Genomic DNA, 21,982 nt, shown 5'->3' on the forward strand with positions numbered 1-21,982 from the left:
CATTCCCTTTTGAATTGATAAATTGTATTTTAAACCGATTAAAATTAGTACAATAATAATAGGCCTTACTTTAAACAATAATTTAATCTACGAAAAGAAAATAGACCTTCTAGTGTTTGATACAATTGGACCGCAAAATGCGGAGCGATAAGATTGTGATGGTCCTAAAGTATCCGGAACGTTTCTTTGACGGCATTTTGAACGGTAGGACTGTAACACAGATCATCACACGTGTTCGTGTTTATGTTCTATCCGGAGTTTTGTGCTGTCCGGCGGACATGAGTACGCTACGAGTTTTAGAGTTATACAGTGGAATCGGGGGCATGCATTTTGCATTGAAAGGTAAGATAATTTGTGCGACACTAAAGTAAAGTCAAAACAGAAGGCATGGGTGTCATGTATTCCAGTTAGTATATCGTTAACCATACTCAGCATTATGCTTGTGGCATTAGTCCTGAAAATCAATTTGTTTATTGCGTACAGTAATTTTAATATAAATATATGGCGTGTATTTCTAAATATTTAGCCGGTTCAGACTGGATTAATGGATCCTAGTATTTCATGTGATCGCTTGATCCGTGATTGGTCGGCACCTGTTGTTCAAGGGGTTTGGTTTATGTGAGTATGTACTGGCAAAAAAAATTGATCATTGAGCCCTCAAAAATGCGTTTGTGTTTACAATGTCTTTTTAAGCCAGAGTAAAAGGCAGCGCCCGTGTCCCATACAACTATCGATACCCCTATGCACGAGAGGCAGACTGTCGATACCCCTCTCCCCAATAATATATATCGGTATTCCGTTAAACCTTCTCCCCAACAGGGGTCATCCTTTACATACCGGTTTCCTCTAAATTTTCGACGATGTGACAGGGTACCTAGGCGGGGGAGTGTCGCTGTGCAGCCGCTGTTGGCCTTTAGAGTCCTACAGTAGGTGGACCATTAACTCGGCGTAACGACCGGCCTCGTCACTGAAATGGAATAGCGATCGCACCCAGCGGTGAAAAATGGTACATCACCTTCAGTTAAACTGTGAGACTTAGAACTGTAAAAGTAATCGCATTCGCCCTTCCTGCTCACTGAAAGTTACCCCGACTATTATTGTTAGTAGCCTTATTGGGGTATGCCTGTATGAGAGTCTTGCATGTAGTTAAACTGTCTATTTTGCCAGAGAGTAGCATTCCTGCAGATGTGGTGGCCGCCGTGGACGTCAACACCACAGCCAATGAGGTCTACAGGCACAACTTCCCCAACATCCCCCTGTGGTCCAAGACCATCGAGGTGAGGTCCCTGCCGTCCTCATGTCGCCACCTGCTGTCAGAACAGTGAGCAAAGGAGGGTGAAAATCATAGCAGAATGTTAAGAGGAGCAAACCAATGAATATGCAACGGACAGACGTGCGAGAAGATGGGCAGGGACAACTCAACATCTGCAATCTGGCTCACGCCACATGACCTATCATGAGTCCTTCCAGCTTTAACAAGGAGATGCCCCTGATAGAACGACTGGCTGGTGTTAACGAGGGCCGAAGGTCACCCGCCTTGTCAGCAAGCAGGCTGGTTAAAGAGCTTTGGAGGGCTTTGGAGGAGCAGTGTGGAATGTCACAGCAGTGTGAGATCTCCTGGTGGCAGGAGGCCAGTACTGCAGGAAGACAAGGGCGCCTGCTGCTATTTTTATGTACTGTTCACTTTCCACACTGAGAATCTGAGTATATTATAGAGAGATGAGACATTTAACATTTTGTCAGATGTTGATTCAGCTTAAGTATTCAGCTGACGGGCTGTACTATGGAGCCTAAAACTCGTAAACTGAGGTGTACCTTGTGCCCATATCATCTCCTGTTCCTGCTTGCACACAGGTCACATGGTCCAGGTCTTAAAGGAGATCATGGTTGTCCTTTCTGGAGCCTGTGATTGTATGTAAATATCACAGTGTTTGGCTCTGGGAGCTGCCAGAGGCTGGTTCTGGTGCTGGCTGAACCGCCCTGGATATCTCTCAGGGCCTCGTGTTCATATGTCGGCCATGTTGTCTGATTTCAGTGCATAACATTGGATGATTTCAACAGTCTGGGTTTTGACATGATTTTGATGAGCCCCCCCTGCCAGCCCTTCACCAGGTAAACTGTGTGTGTGTGTGTGTGTGTGTGTGTGTGCGTGCGAGATCTCAAATCCAACACATTAGCCTTGAAATAACTTTAACCTTCACGTAGCGCCGAGCATCAAATCCAGTCAATCGGTTACTTATACACGGTTAATTATACAGGCCAGACTTCTGCCCTTTTCACCGTCATCCTGCCGGATTCTCCGAAGCGGTTAAGCCATTGGGATGTTTTTCTTCACACTTTCACTTCACGCCTGCTTCGGATAAAAATCTTGTTTCTGAAAAGATGTATTAACACTGTTTTCCTAATTAGGTTTGTAATTGTATTGATTTTGGCTGAAAATTCTAATGTTTATTTCCACAGTCGTTATGTCATTATTCACATTAATTACAGTTAATAAATGCAAAATTACAAAATAGGGCTTTTTATAGTTTGCTGTTTCCAAAATGCACCCTGCACCAGTAAAGAGTAAAGAGACATTGTTAGACTGGACCTCAGGCTGCATGCTGTACTGCAGGGTTTGGAAAATGAAAGTGAAACACTGGCCAGTGTAGCGCCTGAGGTTTCACACCTATATTTGCAGGGCCTAGTGGCCGATCTTCGCTGATTCCACATTCCGTTAGTAAGAGCAGAGCCTGAAGGCTGAATTAGCAGAGCAGTAGCACAGCTGTACATTAAATATTGGAATCAACATACTGGGAGACATATCAGAGTTCAAAAGGGGACACATTGTTGGTGCACGTCTCACTGGTGCATCTGTGACCAGGATAGCAAGTCTGGGTGGTGTATCGAGAGCCTCGGCATCTGTTTTGTGCAGAGCTGCCAGATTAGCTCTTACCGCGCGCCTGCAGAGTGACAGGGATCTGCTGTGAGTCTCTCCCTCTCTGCTGCAGAATCGGGCTGCAGGGTGATGTGACTGACCCCCGCACAAAGAGCTTCCTCCACATCCTCCACATCCTCCCCAGGTGAGAAGTGAGTACAAGCCTGGGGGGGGAGTGCCTTACTCGCCTTCTTGAATACTGATAATTCTCACCCCCCCCCCGGCATGAAAATCTATCAGAGTAAGTAGCAAAGCAAACATGGCAGTGGTAACTTACACAAACCAACACAAATGTTTCATCAATCAGGGTTATGGGTGTCATTTGTTAGCGTCTTGGCCCCCTGATGAGGGTGTCCCTTGTGTATGTAAGAACCTCCCCCCCGTCTGTCCACACATAGGCTGGCCAAACGTCCCCGGTTTCTGCTGCTCGAGAACGTCAAGGGCTTTGAGACCTCCTCTGCCAGGTAACCTCAGACATAGGGGCATTAATCCCAGTTTCTATGATCCCCCCCCACACACGCCCACACTGTGATCCCCCCCCCCTTCGTTAAGTGACCTCAGCACTATTGGTGCCCCCCCACAGAGACTCCTTGGTAAAGACACTGAAGGATTGTGGGTACCGTTACCAGGAGTTCCTCCTCTCCCCGACATGCGTAAGTCCTGCAGCATTACTGAAACATTACAGGGTGAGGTACAGGGGGACGGGAGGGGCAGGGTGCGGTACAGGGGGAGGGGAGGGGCAGGGTGCGGTACAGGGGGAGGGGCAGGGTGCGGTACAGGGGGAGGGGCAGGGTGCGGTACAGGGGGCGGGGCAGGGTGCAGTACAGGGGGAGGGAGATATCATCCTATATCTCATATGAAAATTGTATATCTTAAGAACTCCATACATCGCCCAGCCGCACTCTGTGCTGTGTCCGCATGCTATGATGTGAGGCTTCTCACTATCCAGCTTGCATCTCATTGGACGGCATGTTGTTCCTGTTGTCCCCTTCCCTCCAATGACAGCTGGGGATCCCAAATTCAAGGCTGCGCTACTTCCTCATCGCCCGGCCACAAGAAGAATCATTTTCCTTCCAGATGACCACAGAGGTGAGTGATCCATCCTCGGTTTGGAGTGTCTCTTTTTGCTTTGGATGGCTGTTATGTTTATGAGTGTATATATGCTGAACACAGTAAATTTCAGCTTTATGATAAGCAGTAATTCATTGTTATCCCGGTAGGTTGTGGGTTTAAATCCCTGGAGAGACAGAACTGAATGTGGAAGACCCAATATTAGGATTTTGTGAAGAGTGTTTTCCACTGTTTACATTGCACCAGATTCTGGAGGTATTCCCAGACGCACAGGCCACCCCCGCCCCCAAAGCCCCCACCTCGCCTGACTTGGCCAACGGGGTGGAGGACGGGTGTCGCGTTCTGTACAAACTGGAGAGGCAATGTGATCTGCAAAGGAAGCATTCCCAGGACAGCGATGGCTCCGTACGCCTCCTCCGGGAGTTCCTGCAGGAGGAAGCGGAGATTGGGGACAGAGAGCGGTACCTGCTCCCACCGCGGACCCTGCTGCGCTACGCCCTGGTCTTAGACATCGTCCAGCCCACCTGCAGGCGGTCTGTCTGCTTCACCAAGGGGTACGGCTTCCACCAATAGGCTGAGGCCATAGCTGTTGGGCCCACCCACCTGTAATTTAGCACTAATCAGGCACGACCCTGGATTTGGCACCCGCTTCCGGACCCAATCAGCCCTTTCTGTAACACTATCTCATCCCCTCCTACTCCCACCAATCAGAAATAATGTTTTAACACTAAAACCTCCCTCCCAGCAGTCACAAACCAATCCACAGCTTTCACATGACATCACATCCTTATTGGAACGCCCACCTGGAGGATAAAACAAGGCTTTACTCTGCTGAATGACATTTTTACCATGTTTGCATAGCTAAAATGCCGGATAATTGTTGTTCAGTTAGATGCACTAACTGGTGGAGAGACAAGCCTGTATCATGCTTCTACAGAATCCCGTCCAAGAAAAAGCAGAGAGGGGATTTGTACTGTTTAGTAGATGTGCTTCCACCCTGGGAAGGGAATGAGTGAATGGTAGCCATCGAAGGACGCTTTCACACCGAAGTTCAGGTACCTAGTTTCTGGTTCCGAGTTTCTGGGCGGTCTCGACTGGGAACCTTTGTAGTTCCTGGCCACTTTCATGTGTCACTTTTACGTCGCATACAGGAATTGGGAACTTGCTGCTAAATAAGCATGGATGGCGCAAAAACATATGAAACTTTATTTCTCGGGCAACATGGTGGTGCAGTGGTTAGCATTGTTGCCTGACACCTCTGGGACCAGGGTTCGAGTCTCTGCCTGGGTCACATGTGTGTGGAGTTTGTATGTTCTCCCCATGTCGTCGTGGGGTTTCCTCCGGGTACTCCGGTTTCCCCCCACAGTCCAAAAACATGCTGAGGTTAATTGGAGTTACCAAATTGGCCACATATGTAATATTTGTGTATGTATGTAATAGCAGTGTATGCATGTGATAGCAGTGTGGCCTGCAGTGGGCTGATGCCCCATCCTGGGTTGTTCCCAACCATGTAGTAATACAACCTGGACGCCCTGCAACCTTGAGTAGGACATGTGGTTTCAGAAAATGGATGGATGGATAGAGCTACATTTCGTATGAAGCTATATCGCCACCCCATAACAATGGAGGGTGAACAAACCATTTTGTTAGATATTGGGGGGATTGATTGCGATCAAAACAACACCTCCTTTTATTTCCATTTTCTTTATTCGACCTGGTAAGCTTTGGCAAGTTTCACTGCATTTAATGCATTTAATCTTATATGTTGGACATAACTAGACATGTGGCTGTCTATAATTTTGTAAGCTGGCATCCGGGCAGCAGTGTAAGCTGCCAGGCAGCAAATGCAGGGCATTCCTACTGTTTCAGAAGCCGGGTGCCTCACATGACTGAAAACTATGAATAAGCATTTTGGGCAAAGTTGGTTCCTCCTTTCCCCACAGGTACGGACATTATGTGGAAGGCACTGGCTCCGTGCTGCAGAGCTGTACGGACATTGAGGTATTGGAACTGTGCTGAAGATCGACTCACATGGGGACATGGGGAGAGTTATGATTGGTCGGGTCTCATCCAGGGACACGTTCAGGAAATTAACGCTTGGTTTCAGATTAGTTTCAGATTAGTTTTTCGAATTTAATATGTGCCATTCATTAGAGCCCATATGTATATGCATAGGGCTTTACCATTGTAATTAACTGTAAATCATGGTTCTGAGGATTACGTTTGGTCAGATAAAGGTCAGAAGTTTCAAAATCTGTGGTTTTAAAACAGAATTTTTTTTAAGCCCAACAGAGAGGAGATGGAAGGTGCTGTTATACTGCTCTAAACCTTTTGGGGTTCTTTGTAACACTCTTAATAGCCCTGCTATGTTGAAATGCGTGAGCTCTTAGGCTCTCCCTGATTGGTTGGCTGAGAGCGTCCATGTGCTCTGGATCTGTGACGGCTCGTCTTTGTCAGGTGGAAGACGCCTTCAGGTCTTTCGGCACGTTGTCTGTTCAGGAGAAGCTGGGGCAGCTTGCAAAGCTCAAGCTGCGATACTTCACCCCGCGGGAGATCGCCAACCTCATGGGCTTCCCCTCATACTTCGGTGAGGCTTTGGCATGACCCCTCCCCCTGGCCCAAGGTCACACCCACAGCATGCTCATCTCCACCTCTGACCGACAGTGGGGAGAGATTCATGACGCGTATAGACCATTCTGTCTCCTTTCAGATTTCCCCGAGCAGTCGTCACTGAAACAGCGCTATCGACTCCTGGGGAACAGCCTCAACGTGCACATTGTGGCCAGGCTCATCAAGCTGATGGTGTCGTAGGAGGACGGTCACAACTGGCTCAGAACTGCCATCGCTGGTGCTGCTGCAGGCGGCCATTTTGGCTCTGGGCAGATGTGAATGTGATGCCGTGAAATGGCAGCAGGAGAGCTTCAAGACAGCACGCTTGTAACCAGCTTATTTTGCTGTCTCATTGTTATTATTATTGTTGTTCATAATTATTATTGTTTTTTTAATGTAAATTTTCTTATTGCGATGAAATAAAGTATTTTTGTAATATTGTTTTTCTATGCTTGCCCTGTGATGGACCAGCAACCCATCGAGGGTGTCCGCCTTCCTCGGGGCCTGTGTTGCACTGGCATCCTGTCCAGGGTGTCCGCCTTCCTCATGCCCTGTGGTGGACTTGCTGTGATAGGCTCCAGCCCCTCCCCCCCATTACCCTGTCCTGGATAGATAGTCACAATTTCCCGGTAATTCTGTCCAGGCACTGTGACCACCATGTTTGTTTAGTGGGAGGAAAATAGGTGGCACAGCCTGGATGAGCAGATGGGTAGCCCCTTTGGAAGTACTGCTTCACTAGCTCAGATGTAAGTAAGTAAATTTATCAGCTTTCACAAGCCCAACTACACGTGTCTGTCAGTTATTCAAAAGTAATTATGATATGGAAGGTCAATCATTGCTGAATCTGGACCGTAAAGTTTAAATGGTTCCATCTCTGGTGAATTTCTCAGCTTGATGCTCAAAGTGCCTCCTTAGGTGTCCAGTTACTCATCTCCACGGTCATGTGGCAGACGGGGGCAATGTCGGAATAATAAAATGGAACAGAGGGAATAAAACGGGTACCTTCTGCCTGCCCCCCAGTAGCACCACAGTTTACACTCAGTCACACTTTCCTGCATTTACTGCTCTGTGCTTTGAGACCCTGCCGCCCCAGGGGAGCATAGAGGGGGCAAAGTCTATCTGAGGAGGGCATTAGAGCGAATCCTGCTGCCAGTTCACCATTCCCGCATCCAGTGGAGAGTGGTGTACTCTCGAAATGGCTCGGACACTCCTCTGTGTCCTCCTCCTCTCCGTCGGGCTCCAGGGCGACTCAGGGAAGAGGGCTAGTGTCCGGAACACCAGGGACATCAGCAGTGACCAGTAAGTCCGGTTTTGCTCCTTGGTGACATGAGCACTCTAGGGATATGGAGATCTGGTCAGTGCTGAGCACAACACTCTGCAGGTTAGAAGGTTCATCCAAGCTTAGCTAGAAGGTGCTGGTGTGAGGCTAGGAGTTCTTTCAGAACTCGTTGAGTTAATAAACTACTGAGCTTAGTTTAGTTAGAAGCAGTTAGTTATAGTCAGTGATTGTTTTCCTTGGTTGGCCAGAGATGCAAAGAGGAAAGTTTTAAACAATGAGTGACGATATTTTGATCTAGAGAGTTTGTAGGAACTGGCTTGATTGTAGCCAGTACTTGGCAATAAGTTTACAGAAATTGTGTTATAAAAGTGCAGGGTGATTTTTGATGTCTACAGTGAAAATAGGAGACACACAGGATTCTCTGGGGTGTCTGGTCAAGAAAAAGACATGGAAATACTGGAGCCTCTGGGGCTCTGAGCTTCTGCTGGGCTTTCTGCATGTTTCCAGTGTCTTACAAGTGGAATGACTAAGGAGAAGATGGAAAACTATATCCAACATATGATCAGGCGGAAATGTGCCTAAACTTAGTATGTCACCAGTCACAAGAGTTTCTGATTTCTGATTAAATTGAATCTGGATAAAGTCACATCCAATAAGTCAATCTAGCTCTGTCCGACTTTATTGGAAGTCAGAGGCTGAAACGCAAAACCAAGAAAGGATTTTATTGGCAGGGAATTTGCCAAAAGATGGAAAAAAAAACTTAATGTGAAATTTTAACTTCAAAATAACTAAATCAGAAGTACAAATATCATGTTGGTTAGCAGTTCCAAAGAGACCAAATACCCAAATTGTGGGTGCGTGAGTCACAAATGCTACAAAATTATTTCATGTATTACAGTCTTGAAAATCCTAAAGGCGTATGAGAACCAAATTGCACAGGAGAACAGTGGCTGCAAGTTGAAGCTTATTGACTGGGATTGACAGACAGCTGGGGTTTACACGAGAGCTGCGGTTCAGATACCATTTGCATCCAAGACCAACTAAAGCCCAGAGATATTCTGCCATATTCTGAGATGATAAAGCCACCACAATCCAGGACTGGTGTCATGAACACCAGAATGAAAGCAAGCTCCTTCCTCACCAATCTCCAGATCTAAGCATCACTGAACCTTCAGAAGCACAGGGTCTGAAGAAATTCCTTCATCCCTCAGAGATCTGGAGGCTTTTCTTCTAGAAAAGGGATCCAACGTCCCAGTACACAGAGCTCAGACCCATATGACAGTATTTCAAGAAGGACTGAAGCTGTTCTGTAGGCAGACGGTGATCAAACTATATCCATTATATTAAAATGTAATTAGGCGCTCATTTTGTCCACTCTGTGTACATTTTTAAAGACGCAGGGTGATGCTTGTTGTTGAAATTTTATTTTTTAAAAGCAGCAGCATTTAAATATTTGAAAAAAATCCGCGGTATACATTTTCAGAAAAGTTTTGTGGACTTAGTGAGTCTTGGAAATTTAGCAAAAGTTCTACAAAAGGTTGAATTGCATGAGGACTGAGTGAGTATTGGTTCCCTATAATGTAACTTAGGTCATTAGTAGCCTCATCTTACAAACAACAAAAACAATGAAAGCACTGAGTTTTGGAAATTTGTTCTTCAATTGATTCTGCACAGAATTTCTGAATTTGGTTTATCTAATCATACTGAACCAGCCATAGCAGAAATGACAGTAGGAATATCTTACATAAAATGATAAACATTATAATGTATGTTTTACGATCAGATAATCCATGTGACAGAGAATGGTGATGTCGCTTCTGAAATCTCATCGCAGATTTACCGTCAAATACAAAATGCTGACTTTAAAAGGTTGAGGGTTGTTTATGACTCTGTGGATTACGCATCATAAAAATAATCTAATCTTTTCTTTATAGACTGACAAGATCAGTGTATGAATAGTATATGTTAGTTCTGGAACTGAAAAGCTGTTCTGATTGGGTGGCGATAGGCAGTACATTTGCTGTACTTCTTTGGAGTATCTGGGTTCATCGCTCTGTTCCGGCAGGCCCCGCATGAGCTCTGATCAGGGCAACTTGTTCTTCTCCACCGGAGACCACAAAAACATCGTCTTCCAGACCAGAGGATCGGGCTCCGTTAAAGTTGGAGGCGAGGACCTGATCCAGCTGATTGGCCAGGTGGGAGCCAGATGTAGAGGAGGTTCTATGGATCCCACCCCTCATGCCAGCAGACCCTAAAATGTCAGAGACCCTCAGAATGGGTACTAGCATCAGATGCTAGAGCAGTATATCATTGTGTATGTACACCTGTAGGTGTTCCCTTGACAACTGAAAAGCCGGATGTTAGTTGAGCTCGTTCTGTGCTCATTTATTCACTTCATGAAGACCCCCGATCTTTCTAGATCAAGACGAACAAAGACGACATCACTAACCTCAAGGCCAACGGGGGCGGGATACCTCCAGAAGTCAGCAATCAGCTGAATCAGCTGAACACCAGAGTGAGGCCACTTCTGCTCTTTAAGTCGTCCAGTTATGTGCCAGTCTGAGTGTAGCCATTCCTGGGGATGGAATTTTGACTTTTGCGTTTATTTTCTGTCATTTAGGTCACAACACTTGAATCTAAAGTTCAGACCGTAGAAGAGGTAACATTTTGTTTCTTGACCTCACATTTATGTATGTGCCTTTCATGTTAATGTGTCTCTCGCACTCTGCCATTCGTGTTCATTGATGGCGCAATGCTGGTTGGCTAATGCCCATGTCTCTCCGCCCCCCCCCCCCCCCACCCCCAAAGACGGTCCACAGGAAGACATGCCATAGCAACCCCTGTCAGAATGGCGGCACTTGTCTCAACCTTCTGGATGCCTTTCACTGCATCTGTCCAGACAACTGGCAGGTGAGAGAGTGGGGAGTCCTCATCTTTCCAGACCCCCCCCGCCCCCAACTGTGACTGCCAACTGCTCGCTCCGTTTCTCAGGGCCCCACCTGTACCACGGACGTCAACGAATGCCAGATGTATGCGGGGACCACGCAGGGCTGCCAGAACGGTGCCACCTGCTTCAATACACCTGGATCCTACAGGTAAATCCCCCTGGGCTTAAATATAGATGGAAGCTGGCAAAACCTGCTTATATCCAAATCGCACCTTGCCAGAACACAGCTCCACCTCCTTCAACATTGTCCTCTTTTTCTAACGTCCCAAAATCTTGTGAAAGATTCGAAGTGAACAGTTCAACAAAAGGCCAGTTTTGCCAAGAATGTATCTCTGCAATATGGAGCCAGCCACAAGTAGGAGGGACTTATGGCACAAGTGGGAGGGGTTACTGCAAGTAGGAGGGACTTGAGTGAAAAGCCGAAAACAGCTGTTAAAATAAAAGTCTGCTGTGACTCTTTTTAGGCTTTTGCAGATTAAATTACATATATTGCATATAATAGATTGTGTAGCAGTACAAACCATTTCACTCAGGGCCGACCTGCCCTATGGGTGACACAGGCGATCGCCTTGGGTGCTATTTATTAGGGAGCTCAGATAAGCAAGTGAGAACGTCAGAAGAAATGCCAATGACATGTTTTAGGGGGCTCTTAGTGCTATCTATCCATCTAGATTGTTCCGCTGGGAGATACCTAGTTTTGGACACATTGGCTGTAGAAATGGAATCTCTGGAATACAATGGGACTGAACGGCATTCTTTCTGTGGTGATAAAGCACCAAAAAATACATCAGAAAAATTCAACAGCAATGTCTCTTAACATTAATCATTACTCATGATAATCCTTGGACTTTGTACTGAACAGTTTAATGTAGGAACTAATTTCTTCTCCCAAACTCCGTACACCAATCGCAATGCTGCGCAGGAGTGCGTGCACGGGCACATTCCTAACTGACGGCTCGATGTCTATCTCATGCTTTTGTATTTTGACTTATTTCACTTACCACACTGCTGCCAAAACTTACTAGCTAGATTCTGCTAAAAATAAGACGTGCGTAAGAAGCAATCCGTGAATAGCCTGACATTTTAGTGCATCTTCACGAAGACATTACAGATGAAGAATACAAGAATATTGTAATGATCAGCCATTTTGAAGCATTTTAAGGTTTCATTTCCATCCATTTTCCAAACTGCTTATCCTACTGGGTCGCGGGGGGTCCGGAGCCTATCCCGGAAGCAATGGGCACGAGGCAGGGAACAACCCAGGATGGGGGGCCAGCCCATCGCAGGCCACACTCACACACCATTCACTCACACATGCACACCTATGGGCAATTTAGCAAGTCCAATTAGCTTCAGCATGTTTTTGGACTGTGGGGGGAAACCAGAGTACCCGGTGGAAACCCCACGACGACATGGGGAGAACATGCAAACTCCGCACACATGTGACCCAGGCAGAGACTCGAACCCGGGTCCCAGAGGTGTGAGGTAACAGTGCTAACCACTGCACCACCATGCCACCACCAAGGTTTTGTTTACATGTTTAAAAAAAATCAAGTACTAGTTAACCACGCGGTATGTATAATACCCATACCAAATAAAAACTTTTTAGTGTGTGTATCCATGTCTCCCCAGCTGCACCTGCACCCCCGAGTGGTCGGGCACACACTGCACATCCCGCTACGACGACTGCGCTGGTGGCAGCCAGGAGCTGTGTGCTCACGGCCTCTGCATTGACTCTGACAGGGTGACGCCCAACCAGGTGATCTGGCCAGCGAAGTGGGAGGACGATAGGATGAGCTGGGAATGCCTTCCAGCATATCTCCCATTCTGTCGATGTCCGTCTCCATCCATCCTGGCTATCTGTCTGAATGACTGCCGTCTTCCATTTTCCATGCCTGTCTAACAGCCAGTCCTGTCTGCCTTCATTCCTTCCCGTCTATGTCTACCTGTCAAACTGCCTGTCCTGTCTTTTACCCACTCTGTCTTTCTTTACCTGTCTTTCTTTATTGAGTCTCTGTGTCCCTCCTTCCTGATTATGGATTTCTTTCACTGCCTGTCCAGTTTCCATTCATCCATCCATCCCCCATCCATCCATCCATCCATCCATCCATCCATCCATCCATTAATCCTTTCTTTATTACTGTCTTTCTGTGTATCTGTCTGTCCTGTCAATCATCATTCCATCCATCCAGGCACATTGCCATGTATTAAAATTACAGGTTTCAACCCCCTCCGAAATTTTGCTTCCACCCCCAGTAGGGATGCCGGAATACCCCCCTCACCCCAAATTTATTTCTGTGTATCATCCATCATCCATCCTGTCTTTCTTTATTATCGTCTCCTTTCCATCCTTCTTGATTTTTCCTGTCTCTTTAAATACCTCTCCTCTCATCTGTCCATCCTGTTTTACTTCGTTACCTACTTTTCTTTATTAGTCTTCCTCCTGATCGTGTCTGTCTGTTTAACGCTTATTCTGTCACCATCTATCTATCCATCCATCCATCCATCCATCCATCTCTGGGACTGAAGCCCAGCTACAAGTGCATCTGCGAGTCGGGCTGGACGTCGCCCCCCGGCAGCCCCTCCTGCACAGCTGATCTGGACGAGTGCCTCCTGCCTGTGCAGCCGTGCTCCACAAACCCCCCCGTGGCCTGCATCAACACACCAGGCTCTTTCTACTGTGGGTCCTGCCCCCCAGGTATGTAACGGGGGCAATTACCTGCTCTCCAGAGACATTTCCGAATAAAATGATAACTTCCAAAAACAAGGACCTTTATCGACCTGCATCACACTGTCTGGAGGGGGAGCTTTAATTATATTGATCAAAATTTTGATATGAAAGAACGACGAAGTTCGCACATCCCACCAGCTGCCAGTCCTGTCTGCTTTCAGTCCTTCTTTAAGCCCTAACTGTCCTTTTAAGCAATAGTATGACTTAAAAGAGTGACTTGTTAATGTATGCGAGATATGAGCAAAAACAGAATGTCCTGTACAAAAATGAAATAGTATAGTAGGTTTTGAATTCCTCCCCTGATCTTCCTGGGTGGAGTTTGCATATTCTCCCTCTGTAGTGCAGGTTTACAGTACAAAGGCATGTAAAATGAGTGTGTTCCCTGTGATGGACTGGCATCCTGTCCAGTGATCAGCCATGCTTTCTGTCCTCTGATGGATTGACATCTCATGGCTCTGTGCCTGTCTCTCTGACTCCACACAGGCTGGCAGGGAAATGGCTACAGCTGCCAGGACGTGGATGAGTGCGCCACCAACAATGGGGGCTGCTCCACCTCCCCCAGAGTGCAGTGCCTCAATACCATGGGCTCCTTCCACTGCGGGCCCTGCCCGCCAGGTACGCACCACATTACACACCTGTGTTATGCACCTGCCTGCCAGGTACGCACCACATTACACACCTGTGTTATGCACCTGCCCGCCAGGTACGCACCACATTACACACCTGTGTTATGCACCTGCCCGCCAGGTACGCACCACATTACACACCTGTGTTATGCACCTGCCTGCCAGGTACGCACCACATTACACACCTGTGTTATGCACCTGCCCGCCAGGTACGCACCACATTACACACCAGTGTTATGCACCTGCCTGCCAGGTACACACCTCATTACACACCTGTGTTATGCGCCTGCCTGCCAGGTACACACCTCATTACACACCTGTGTTATGCACCTGCCTGCCAGGTACGCACCACATTACACACCTATGTTATGCACTTGCCCACCAGATACACACCTGTGTTACACACCTACCCACCAGGTATACACTACATTACAACACTGTGTTAGACAGCTGCCCACCAAGTACACATCTCATTACACCCCTGTCTGCCAACTGCATACTTCATTAAACCTTTGTATTATACAATCTTATTGCATGGCAAATTAATAAGTGGCTAATTGGCAAATAATTTAGTGTTTTATTATGGATCGATTTACAGGTTATGAAGGTGATGGAAAGATTTGCACCCAGATCAATCTGTGTGACTCCAACAACGGGGGGTGCCATCCCCTAGCTACCTGCTCCGCACCTCCAGGTAAACACACACATATCTATAGACACACACACACACACACACACACACACCAATGAGGTATCTATATCTTTATGGGGACTCTCCATTCATTTCTAGGGGTACAACCCTAATCCCATCTATGACAACATTATGCCCTACAGAGTCCTGAGCTTAACCATAAGTAACAAAACAAAATACAAGACTTTTGATATTTTTAATTTGTTCATTGCAGTCACAGATTTTTATAAAATTGAGTTTCCCCTTGTGGGGACCAAAAAAATGCCCCATCCAACATCAATATAACACGTATTTATGACATTTATGACATTTGGTTGCCACAATGTAATGTACAGTGCAGTCAAAAGTTTGGATACACCTACCCATAGAAAGGTGTAATTGTATTATTCTCTACATTTTTAAATAATATAAAGACATCAAAACTATAAGCAGAGTGGTGCCACCACTGGGCCCTTGAGCAAAGCCCTTAACCCCGATTGGTCCATGGACTGGCTGATCCTACATTCTCCACTACACCAGGTCCATGAGGTGGCCTCCTGCGATGCTTTTCCAGCCGTCCTGAAGGAGGTCCCACATATATGCTGAGTGCTCATTGGCCGCTTCTCCTTCACTCTCTGATCAAACTCCTCCAACACCATTTATATTGAGTTTAGGTCTGGTGGCCAGGTCATGCGATGATCACTCTCCTTCGCTGGCGGCATGGCGTGTCCAAACATTTGGCTGGTACTATATACATGACCAAACGAAATACAAACACACACACACACACACACACACACACACAGACTTTGGTCCTATTTACAGCAGCCACAAGAGATGAAGTACGGAGGCCATTTAATTTTTTACCGTTTCTCTGGAGCGCATAGCTTGTTTGCTGCATAAGCATATCTGCTCTGAAGCAGACAGGCTGGGCCTGGACCTGGTCTGCTGTCAGTTTAACAGGTTATGGCGTGTGGCTCAGTGGGCTGTAATCACAAGGTCACTGGTTCAGACCCAGCTTCAGCATGTCTGCGGGTCCTTAAACAAGGCCCTTAACCCCCAGCTCCCTGGGTGCTTCGACGGGTGGCAGCCCTTTGTGGACAGCTATTGTTATTCTTCGTCCACTTGGCGTGTTTGGGAAGGAGTTGTAATGACGGCTCTTACTGCTCTGTTTCTCGTATGGTGCAGATGGAGATTCATACAGAGCACCTGGAGATTCGTACAGAGTGCCTAGAAATTTGTACAGAATACCTAGAGATTCATACGAAGCACATAGAGATTTGTACAGAGCACCTGGAGATTGACAAGCCTCCCTATCTGCATCTCCAAGTGTTCCTTGTGAGAAACAGAGCAGGAGATACTGACCATACCATCCGAGACACTTGTCATGTCCACGATAAACCCGGTACACCACGCCATTTGATATACTGTATTATGCAAAAGTCTTAGGTAAATTGGAGTGGCTGATGTGCTCCTGAGGAGAAGATTCAGAACTGAAGCGACGTTTATCAAGCCATCCAACAAAATATCAGTAACTTTTTGGGGAACAGAAGCAATATATATCCTTTTTATTGTGTTACTGTTTTTTTGTATATATTCTAATGTTTTTCCCACAGCAAAAATACACTTACTGTACAGATAAATAACTTCAAACATAATTTCTTTTGACTGCCTAAGACTTTTGCACAGTACTGTAAATATTACTATATATATTTTTATATCTTGATCCAGAAATAAAATAAGAGTGAAAGCAAGAAAAACCCATTTCTTATGAAAGCCTAGAACGAAATGCTGATTTTGGTTTTGGTCCGGTTCTGACCCCCCAGGCAGCACCATCCCCATCTGCACCTGCCCGCCAGGGTACATCGGAAATGGCTACGGACCCACGGGATGCTCCCAGACCAGCGACGTGTGCCAGACCAACAACCCCTGCGTCCACGGCCAGTGTGTGGTAGGGGCACAGGAGGGGCGGTTCATAGATGCATGGGGCGGTTTATAGATGCATGGGGCGGTTTATAGATGCATGAGCGGCGGTTTATAGGAGAATAAAGGGCAGTTTAGATGCATGAGGGGCGGTTTAGATGCATGAGGGGCGGTTTAGATGCATGAGGGGTGGTTTATAGATTTTATTTAGCTTTTTACATATGACTGTAGGTACCCCCTGACCTAGTGAGTGGAGACTTTCATTTGCATTTGATTGTGAGATTCTCCTGAACCCTTATATGTTGGTACTTCAACAAAGGCTTCAATGATAAATTCTATCAGATCTATATTTTGAAAAATCATTGCATTTCATTGGGTAATTTCAGGTGTATGCTGGCAACAAGAGAAAGAGTTTTTCATTTATTTTAATGAAAAAAAAATTAAATATGATATTTCTCGACAGATAATTGCTAAGTTGAATCAGAAGCATTTTGTGCCAGTTTCTACACATTCCTATAGTCAATTTGCTTACCTGCCAATACCCACTGAGTCCTAAGACACAGAACCCAGCTAACAATTAGCAAGAAGTCCTCCCACCATTGTTTGGGTGCACAGTTATACAATAAGCAGCTTCTGGGGAGGATCAGCGAAGCCAGGGTTTTCTTCTGGATTTAAATCTGAAATTATTTGGCGTTTATGCCCTCAGTTGTGGTCTGTGCCTTTGTGAGGAACAGAAGCAGGCGGTCTACACCATGGGAGCTTTTATGACCATCCAGACCAGATCGCTTACTATGTTTGTGCAGTTTAATATGACGACTGACACTTTACCCACAATCCCTTTTAAGACACCCTGCTTGGCTTAATGTTATGGGATGTCCACCAGCTAGACTTTGGCACTTCCTGTCCTTCAGAGTACTCTCACTGGTTACGTATGCATGTGCCAAGATGGCTGGTCGGGCACCAACTGCGACCAGAATGTGAACGAGTGCGCCAGCAACCCCTGCCAGAACGGTGGCACCTGCACCGACGGTGTTAACGGCTACACGTGCACCTGCACTGCCCAGTGGACTGGGCCGAACTGCGAGACTGCCCAGCAAGGTGCGCGTGTATCCCTCAAAAACGTAGACCCCTCCTATAACTACCCTGGTGATAAAAAATAATTTCTGTCATTTATTTTGTGGGTGGGGTGGCATGGTGGTGCAGTGGTTAGCACTGTTGCCTCACACCTCTGGGACCCGGGTTCGAGTCTTTGCCTGGGTTACATGTGTGTGGCGTTTGCATGTTCTCCCCATGTCGTCGTGGGGTTTCCTCCAGGTACTCCAGTTTCCCTCCACAGTCCAAACCATGCTGAGGGTAACTGGAGTTGCTAAATTGCCCATAGGTCTGCATGTGAGAGTGAATGGTGTGTGAGTGTGCCCTGCGATGGGCTGGCCCCCCATCCTGGGTTGTTCCCTGCCTCGTGCCCATTGCTTCCGGGATAGGCTCCGGACCCCCCGCGACCCAGTAGGATAAGCGGTTTGGAAAAAGGATGGATGGATGGATAGTTTGTGGGTTATGGGCATATTTGTGTCCGTCTTTCTGTCTGTGTCAGTGTATCCATGCTTACCGAGCATCTTCATGTATGAGTGCGAGTTCAGCTTACTCTGCATCTCATGTTCCCCTTCCCAGTGTGTGGAGGATACCTCACCGGACCAGCTGGTACCTTCAGCTATCCCAACACCCCAGGACACGATGAGTACGATCACATGGTCAGCTGTGCGTGGGTCATCAGGGTTGATACAGACAAGGTCAGTCTTCAGTTTACGGTGATAAACACCAGACCCCATTTTTCTCTTTGCTATGCTAGATGAGATATGGGGGGGGGGGTTGGGCCGCCGGTTGACCTTGGACCCCAAGGGGTTATTTTCTCCCTACTAGTTAGGTTTTGGTTCCTCTTCTATGCCATCTTCTGTCTTTCTTTATATCCCTCTTTTTTCCCTGATTCATGCACCATTTTGTATAACTGATGTAGTACCGGATGACAACATGCTCTTGTTGGGTGTCTAGTCATCCAAAAGATGAGGAGCTCTTCTAAATGAATGGTCATGGTGTCTGCTAGGTTTGTGTTGTCTTCCTGTTAATTATTAACAGATTTTCACCTTCAGCATGAACTTAACTGGAATTTTAGCTTCACTAAAGCACCAAAGAGCTGAAGCAGACCTTCAATGGGCCAGCGCTCCTCAGCACCAAGCCCACCTGACACCTTCAGCATGGACAGCTTGCTGAGTCTGATATGCTTTTATAGGGCTGGCAGGGCAACTGGAAGATGGATGGCTGGGTACTTGTATGTAGAGATGTGAATTCAACCGGGTTTCTACTCTGGCAGCCTAAATGAAGGATGTATGAAAAGGGACAAGCTCTTGTACTTTTGAAAGAAAATCTTAACCCGATTTCCAACCATTGTGTAGCGTATAAATTGGAAAGCAGGAACTTCAGTGGTCTGAAGCACGGTGGTGGTCCATCATGGTGTCTTCTCTTCCTGCCCAGATCATACGCATCACCTTCCCTCATTTCCACCTGGAGGATAGCTCTGGCTGCACCTTCGACTTCCTGCAGATCCACGACGGTGAAAGTGCCGGCGCCCACATGCTGGGCCGCTACTGCGGCACCAGCGCGCCCGCAGAGCTGTTCAGCTCCCACAATTCCCTCTACTTCTGGTTCCGCTCAGACCACTCCATCAGTGCGGGGGGGTTCACAGTGGCTTGGCAGTCTCAGGCACCGGGTAATGTCTCTCCCTGACCCCCAGCCTCCTCTGTCTACACCACAACCCCCCCTCCCCATCCAAGAATTAAATGATCTTGTGTTTAATTATAAATCCTTGTGTGGGTTCTCCCCTTACCCTGTGCATATGGTCTCACCCAGTGTGTGGCGATTCCCTAACTGCACCCTACGGCTCCATCAATTCGCCTGGTTACCCTGGCAACTACCCGCCTAACCGTGACTGCTACTGGACCGTGAGCGTGAACCCGGGCCTGCTCATCACCTTCGCCTTTGGGACCCTGAACCTGGAGCATCACCCTGACTGCAATTTTGACTTCCTGGAGGTACAGATTCTCCACACCAAACTGAGTTTGATGAACATCACGTTTTAGTCCAGGGGCGGCGCCACAGGAGCAGTGGCCCGATCTGAAAGCTTATTGGCCTGCTCCCCTCTCATGTACCAGTTGAAAACATAACATTGGCTAATGATAAGCCCCACTGCATGAATTATTGCCCCTCTTATACCCCCCACGTTAAAAAAAAATCATAGAATCACCCTTGTTTTAGCCACAGCAACTAATGATGGGAGTTTAGCTGATCCCAGTTCAGTGAGTTGAATGTTTCCCTCCGATATCTTGGGCCCTCCAACTGAACTCTGACTGGCACTGTTAGAGGTTCTTAGGCCCATTAAACAATATTCCTTTTAATTTAATCATTTTTGCTGAGAAGTTTTGGACCTGCAGGTACTGGTTCCTATAAGTATTAATGGTGTTCAAAATATCCTCATTCAGTATCCATTTCTGTGATCTTTGTGAACTACTTTCTTCCACCAAGATCCGTGATGGCCTGCTACCCGAAGACCTGCTTCTGGGGAAGTACTGCAGCACAGGCTCCCCGGCCCCACTGGTGACCACCGGGCCGTCAGCCTGGATCCACTTTCATTCAGACTTCTCTGTGTCCGACCGTGGCTTCCACATCACCTACACAACCTCTCCGTGTGAGTAATCCCTGGAACTGTAAAGCTCAAGATGACACATCATTGGCTCTTGCACCTGTCAGATCAGCGAAGAGCCCGCCTCTCAGATCCTCATGGAGCGCATCATTGGACTGTTCCGGGCAGCTTCTCTTCCTGTTGATTTCATCTCATTTCAAGCATACGCAGGACAAAAAGTGTCAACTTGCTTGTCTAGAACTCCAGGAATTTTCTCCATGAACATATCTGGAACAAGCTTAATACTGCATAACAAGTAAACACCAGCCCTGATCACTGGCATAAATGTAAAAAAAACAATAAAAAAAAGTAATAACCTTATAACCCCGTCAGGTACAGACATTCCAGAATTATCTGTAATAACCAGTCATTCAAGCAGTAACATTTTTTGTAGACATTGTGATTTCAATGCAGTCTTTAAAAGCAGTGAAATTAGACATCAGTGGGAACGAAAGAGCAAAGACTGTAATGCAGTAAGACTCCAGTCCTGTCTGCAGCAGCTGAGTTCGGTGCTTTCCAGGCCTGGTTTGATTTCAAGCCCTGTTACAAAGTTTATTTAAAAAACACAATGTTATCTAGAAAAATTGGCATGCCATATACAAGCATTAGCAGTCATTCCCATGGTGCAATATCCACTCTCCTCAGCTCACAGTGTAACTATCCACTTAATCTCTTAAAATAGCAGCATCCATAGCAGCTGTGTGGTGTTCTGCGGCCTTTGGCGGAAAAGACTGAAATCCTATAAAAGGAATTGCTGGTGCACCACTGACTGAAGTTCCAAATGTGGAATTCTTTACTGAAATTGTATCTCGACTTCTGCCCACCGCCCCCCAAACCAGGTGTTTATGTCCTTTTGCTTATTTTTGCCAGCGGATCCTGGCTGCGGGGGCACCTACACAGACAGTCAGGGCGTGATCATCTCACCGAACTGGCCCAACAGCTACGCTCACAGCCGGCAGTGTGTGTACGTCCTCCGGCAGCCCCCGGGTGAAGCCGTGGCCCTCAACTTCACCCACATGGACCTGGAGAACCACGGAGACTGTCTCTTTGACTTTGTGGAGGTGGGTGAGGATGAGGCCTTCAGTATTGGTGGAGGAGAGTCTTATGGTCTTGGTGGTTTGGTGGAGGGAGATGTATTTCGATTACATTATGGTGATGAGATTTGCATTCTTTCTGGGTTATTAGTGTTTTATATTTCTGGAGTGTCTGATGTCATGTAGACCATTTGAGGAAGCCAGTCTCCTATTTATAGTACCTGTTTTTGGAAGGATGCTGTCCAGATATAAAATCGGGTTCCAAAAATCACATTACAGTCATTTTAGAAATTCCCATTCAGAGCCATTACCCTCCATTTTCCGAAGAGTTTGATTTCAGAATAATTTTCGGTTGCGTTCATTCACCGATTCTGCTCAGTAGTGAAGTCCTCTTGGTTGACAGTATGATGCCCCCACAAACCCACACAGACATGCCCCACCCCA

At 46.8% G+C, this 21,982-nt stretch overlaps 2 protein-coding genes across 2 annotated transcripts in view; both read left to right on the top strand.

The window, feature by feature from the left end:
- Positions 1-159: 159 nt before the first annotated feature.
- trdmt1 (tRNA aspartic acid methyltransferase 1) lies at positions 160-7,034 on the top strand. Its single transcript, XM_049010522.1, has 11 exons — positions 160-342; positions 1,168-1,277; positions 2,036-2,112; positions 2,991-3,062; positions 3,316-3,381; positions 3,501-3,570; positions 3,923-4,006; positions 4,235-4,542; positions 5,932-5,989; positions 6,446-6,575; positions 6,699-7,034. The coding sequence occupies exons 1-11, from the start codon at positions 279-281 to the stop codon at positions 6,797-6,799; spliced, it is 1,140 nt and encodes a 379-aa protein (XP_048866479.1). The 5' UTR covers positions 160-278; the 3' UTR covers positions 6,800-7,034.
- Positions 7,035-7,633: 599 nt separating this feature from the next.
- cubn (cubilin (intrinsic factor-cobalamin receptor)) overlaps positions 7,634-21,982 on the top strand; it is a 52,453-nt gene continuing 38,104 nt past the window's right edge. The window contains exons 1-17 of the mRNA XM_049010520.1: positions 7,634-7,897; positions 9,943-10,072; positions 10,297-10,392; positions 10,498-10,536; positions 10,686-10,787; positions 10,869-10,972; positions 12,457-12,583; positions 13,354-13,522; positions 14,039-14,170; positions 14,780-14,875; positions 16,678-16,802; positions 17,686-17,872; positions 18,443-18,561; positions 19,301-19,535; positions 19,676-19,857; positions 20,348-20,510; positions 21,375-21,565. Of these exons, the coding sequence (XP_048866477.1) occupies positions 7,794-7,897; positions 9,943-10,072; positions 10,297-10,392; positions 10,498-10,536; positions 10,686-10,787; positions 10,869-10,972; positions 12,457-12,583; positions 13,354-13,522; positions 14,039-14,170; positions 14,780-14,875; positions 16,678-16,802; positions 17,686-17,872; positions 18,443-18,561; positions 19,301-19,535; positions 19,676-19,857; positions 20,348-20,510; positions 21,375-21,565 (2,301 nt within the window). The 5' untranslated portion in view covers positions 7,634-7,793. The remainder of the gene's footprint in view (positions 7,898-9,942; positions 10,073-10,296; positions 10,393-10,497; positions 10,537-10,685; positions 10,788-10,868; positions 10,973-12,456; positions 12,584-13,353; positions 13,523-14,038; positions 14,171-14,779; positions 14,876-16,677; positions 16,803-17,685; positions 17,873-18,442; positions 18,562-19,300; positions 19,536-19,675; positions 19,858-20,347; positions 20,511-21,374; positions 21,566-21,982) is intronic.

This window comes from Brienomyrus brachyistius, chromosome 4, assembly GCF_023856365.1.
Source record: "Brienomyrus brachyistius isolate T26 chromosome 4, BBRACH_0.4, whole genome shotgun sequence".
In the NCBI taxonomy this organism is placed as follows: Eukaryota; Metazoa; Chordata; class Actinopteri; order Osteoglossiformes; family Mormyridae; genus Brienomyrus; species Brienomyrus brachyistius.

What these genes read in the sequence shown, in the direction of transcription:
- trdmt1 (XM_049010522.1), top strand. Translation starts at nt 279, where the DNA reads ATGAGTACGCTACGAGTTTTAGAGTTATACAGTGGAATCGGGGGCATG. An exon ending in TTTGAGACCTCCTCTGCCAG is followed by an intron (nt 3,382 to 3,500) that starts GTAACCTCAGAC and finishes GCCCCCCCACAG; the next exon opens with AGACTCCTTGGTAAAGACAC. An exon ending in GGGCTTCCCCTCATACTTCG is followed by an intron (nt 6,576 to 6,698) that starts GTGAGGCTTTGG and finishes GTCTCCTTTCAG; the next exon opens with ATTTCCCCGAGCAGTCGTCA.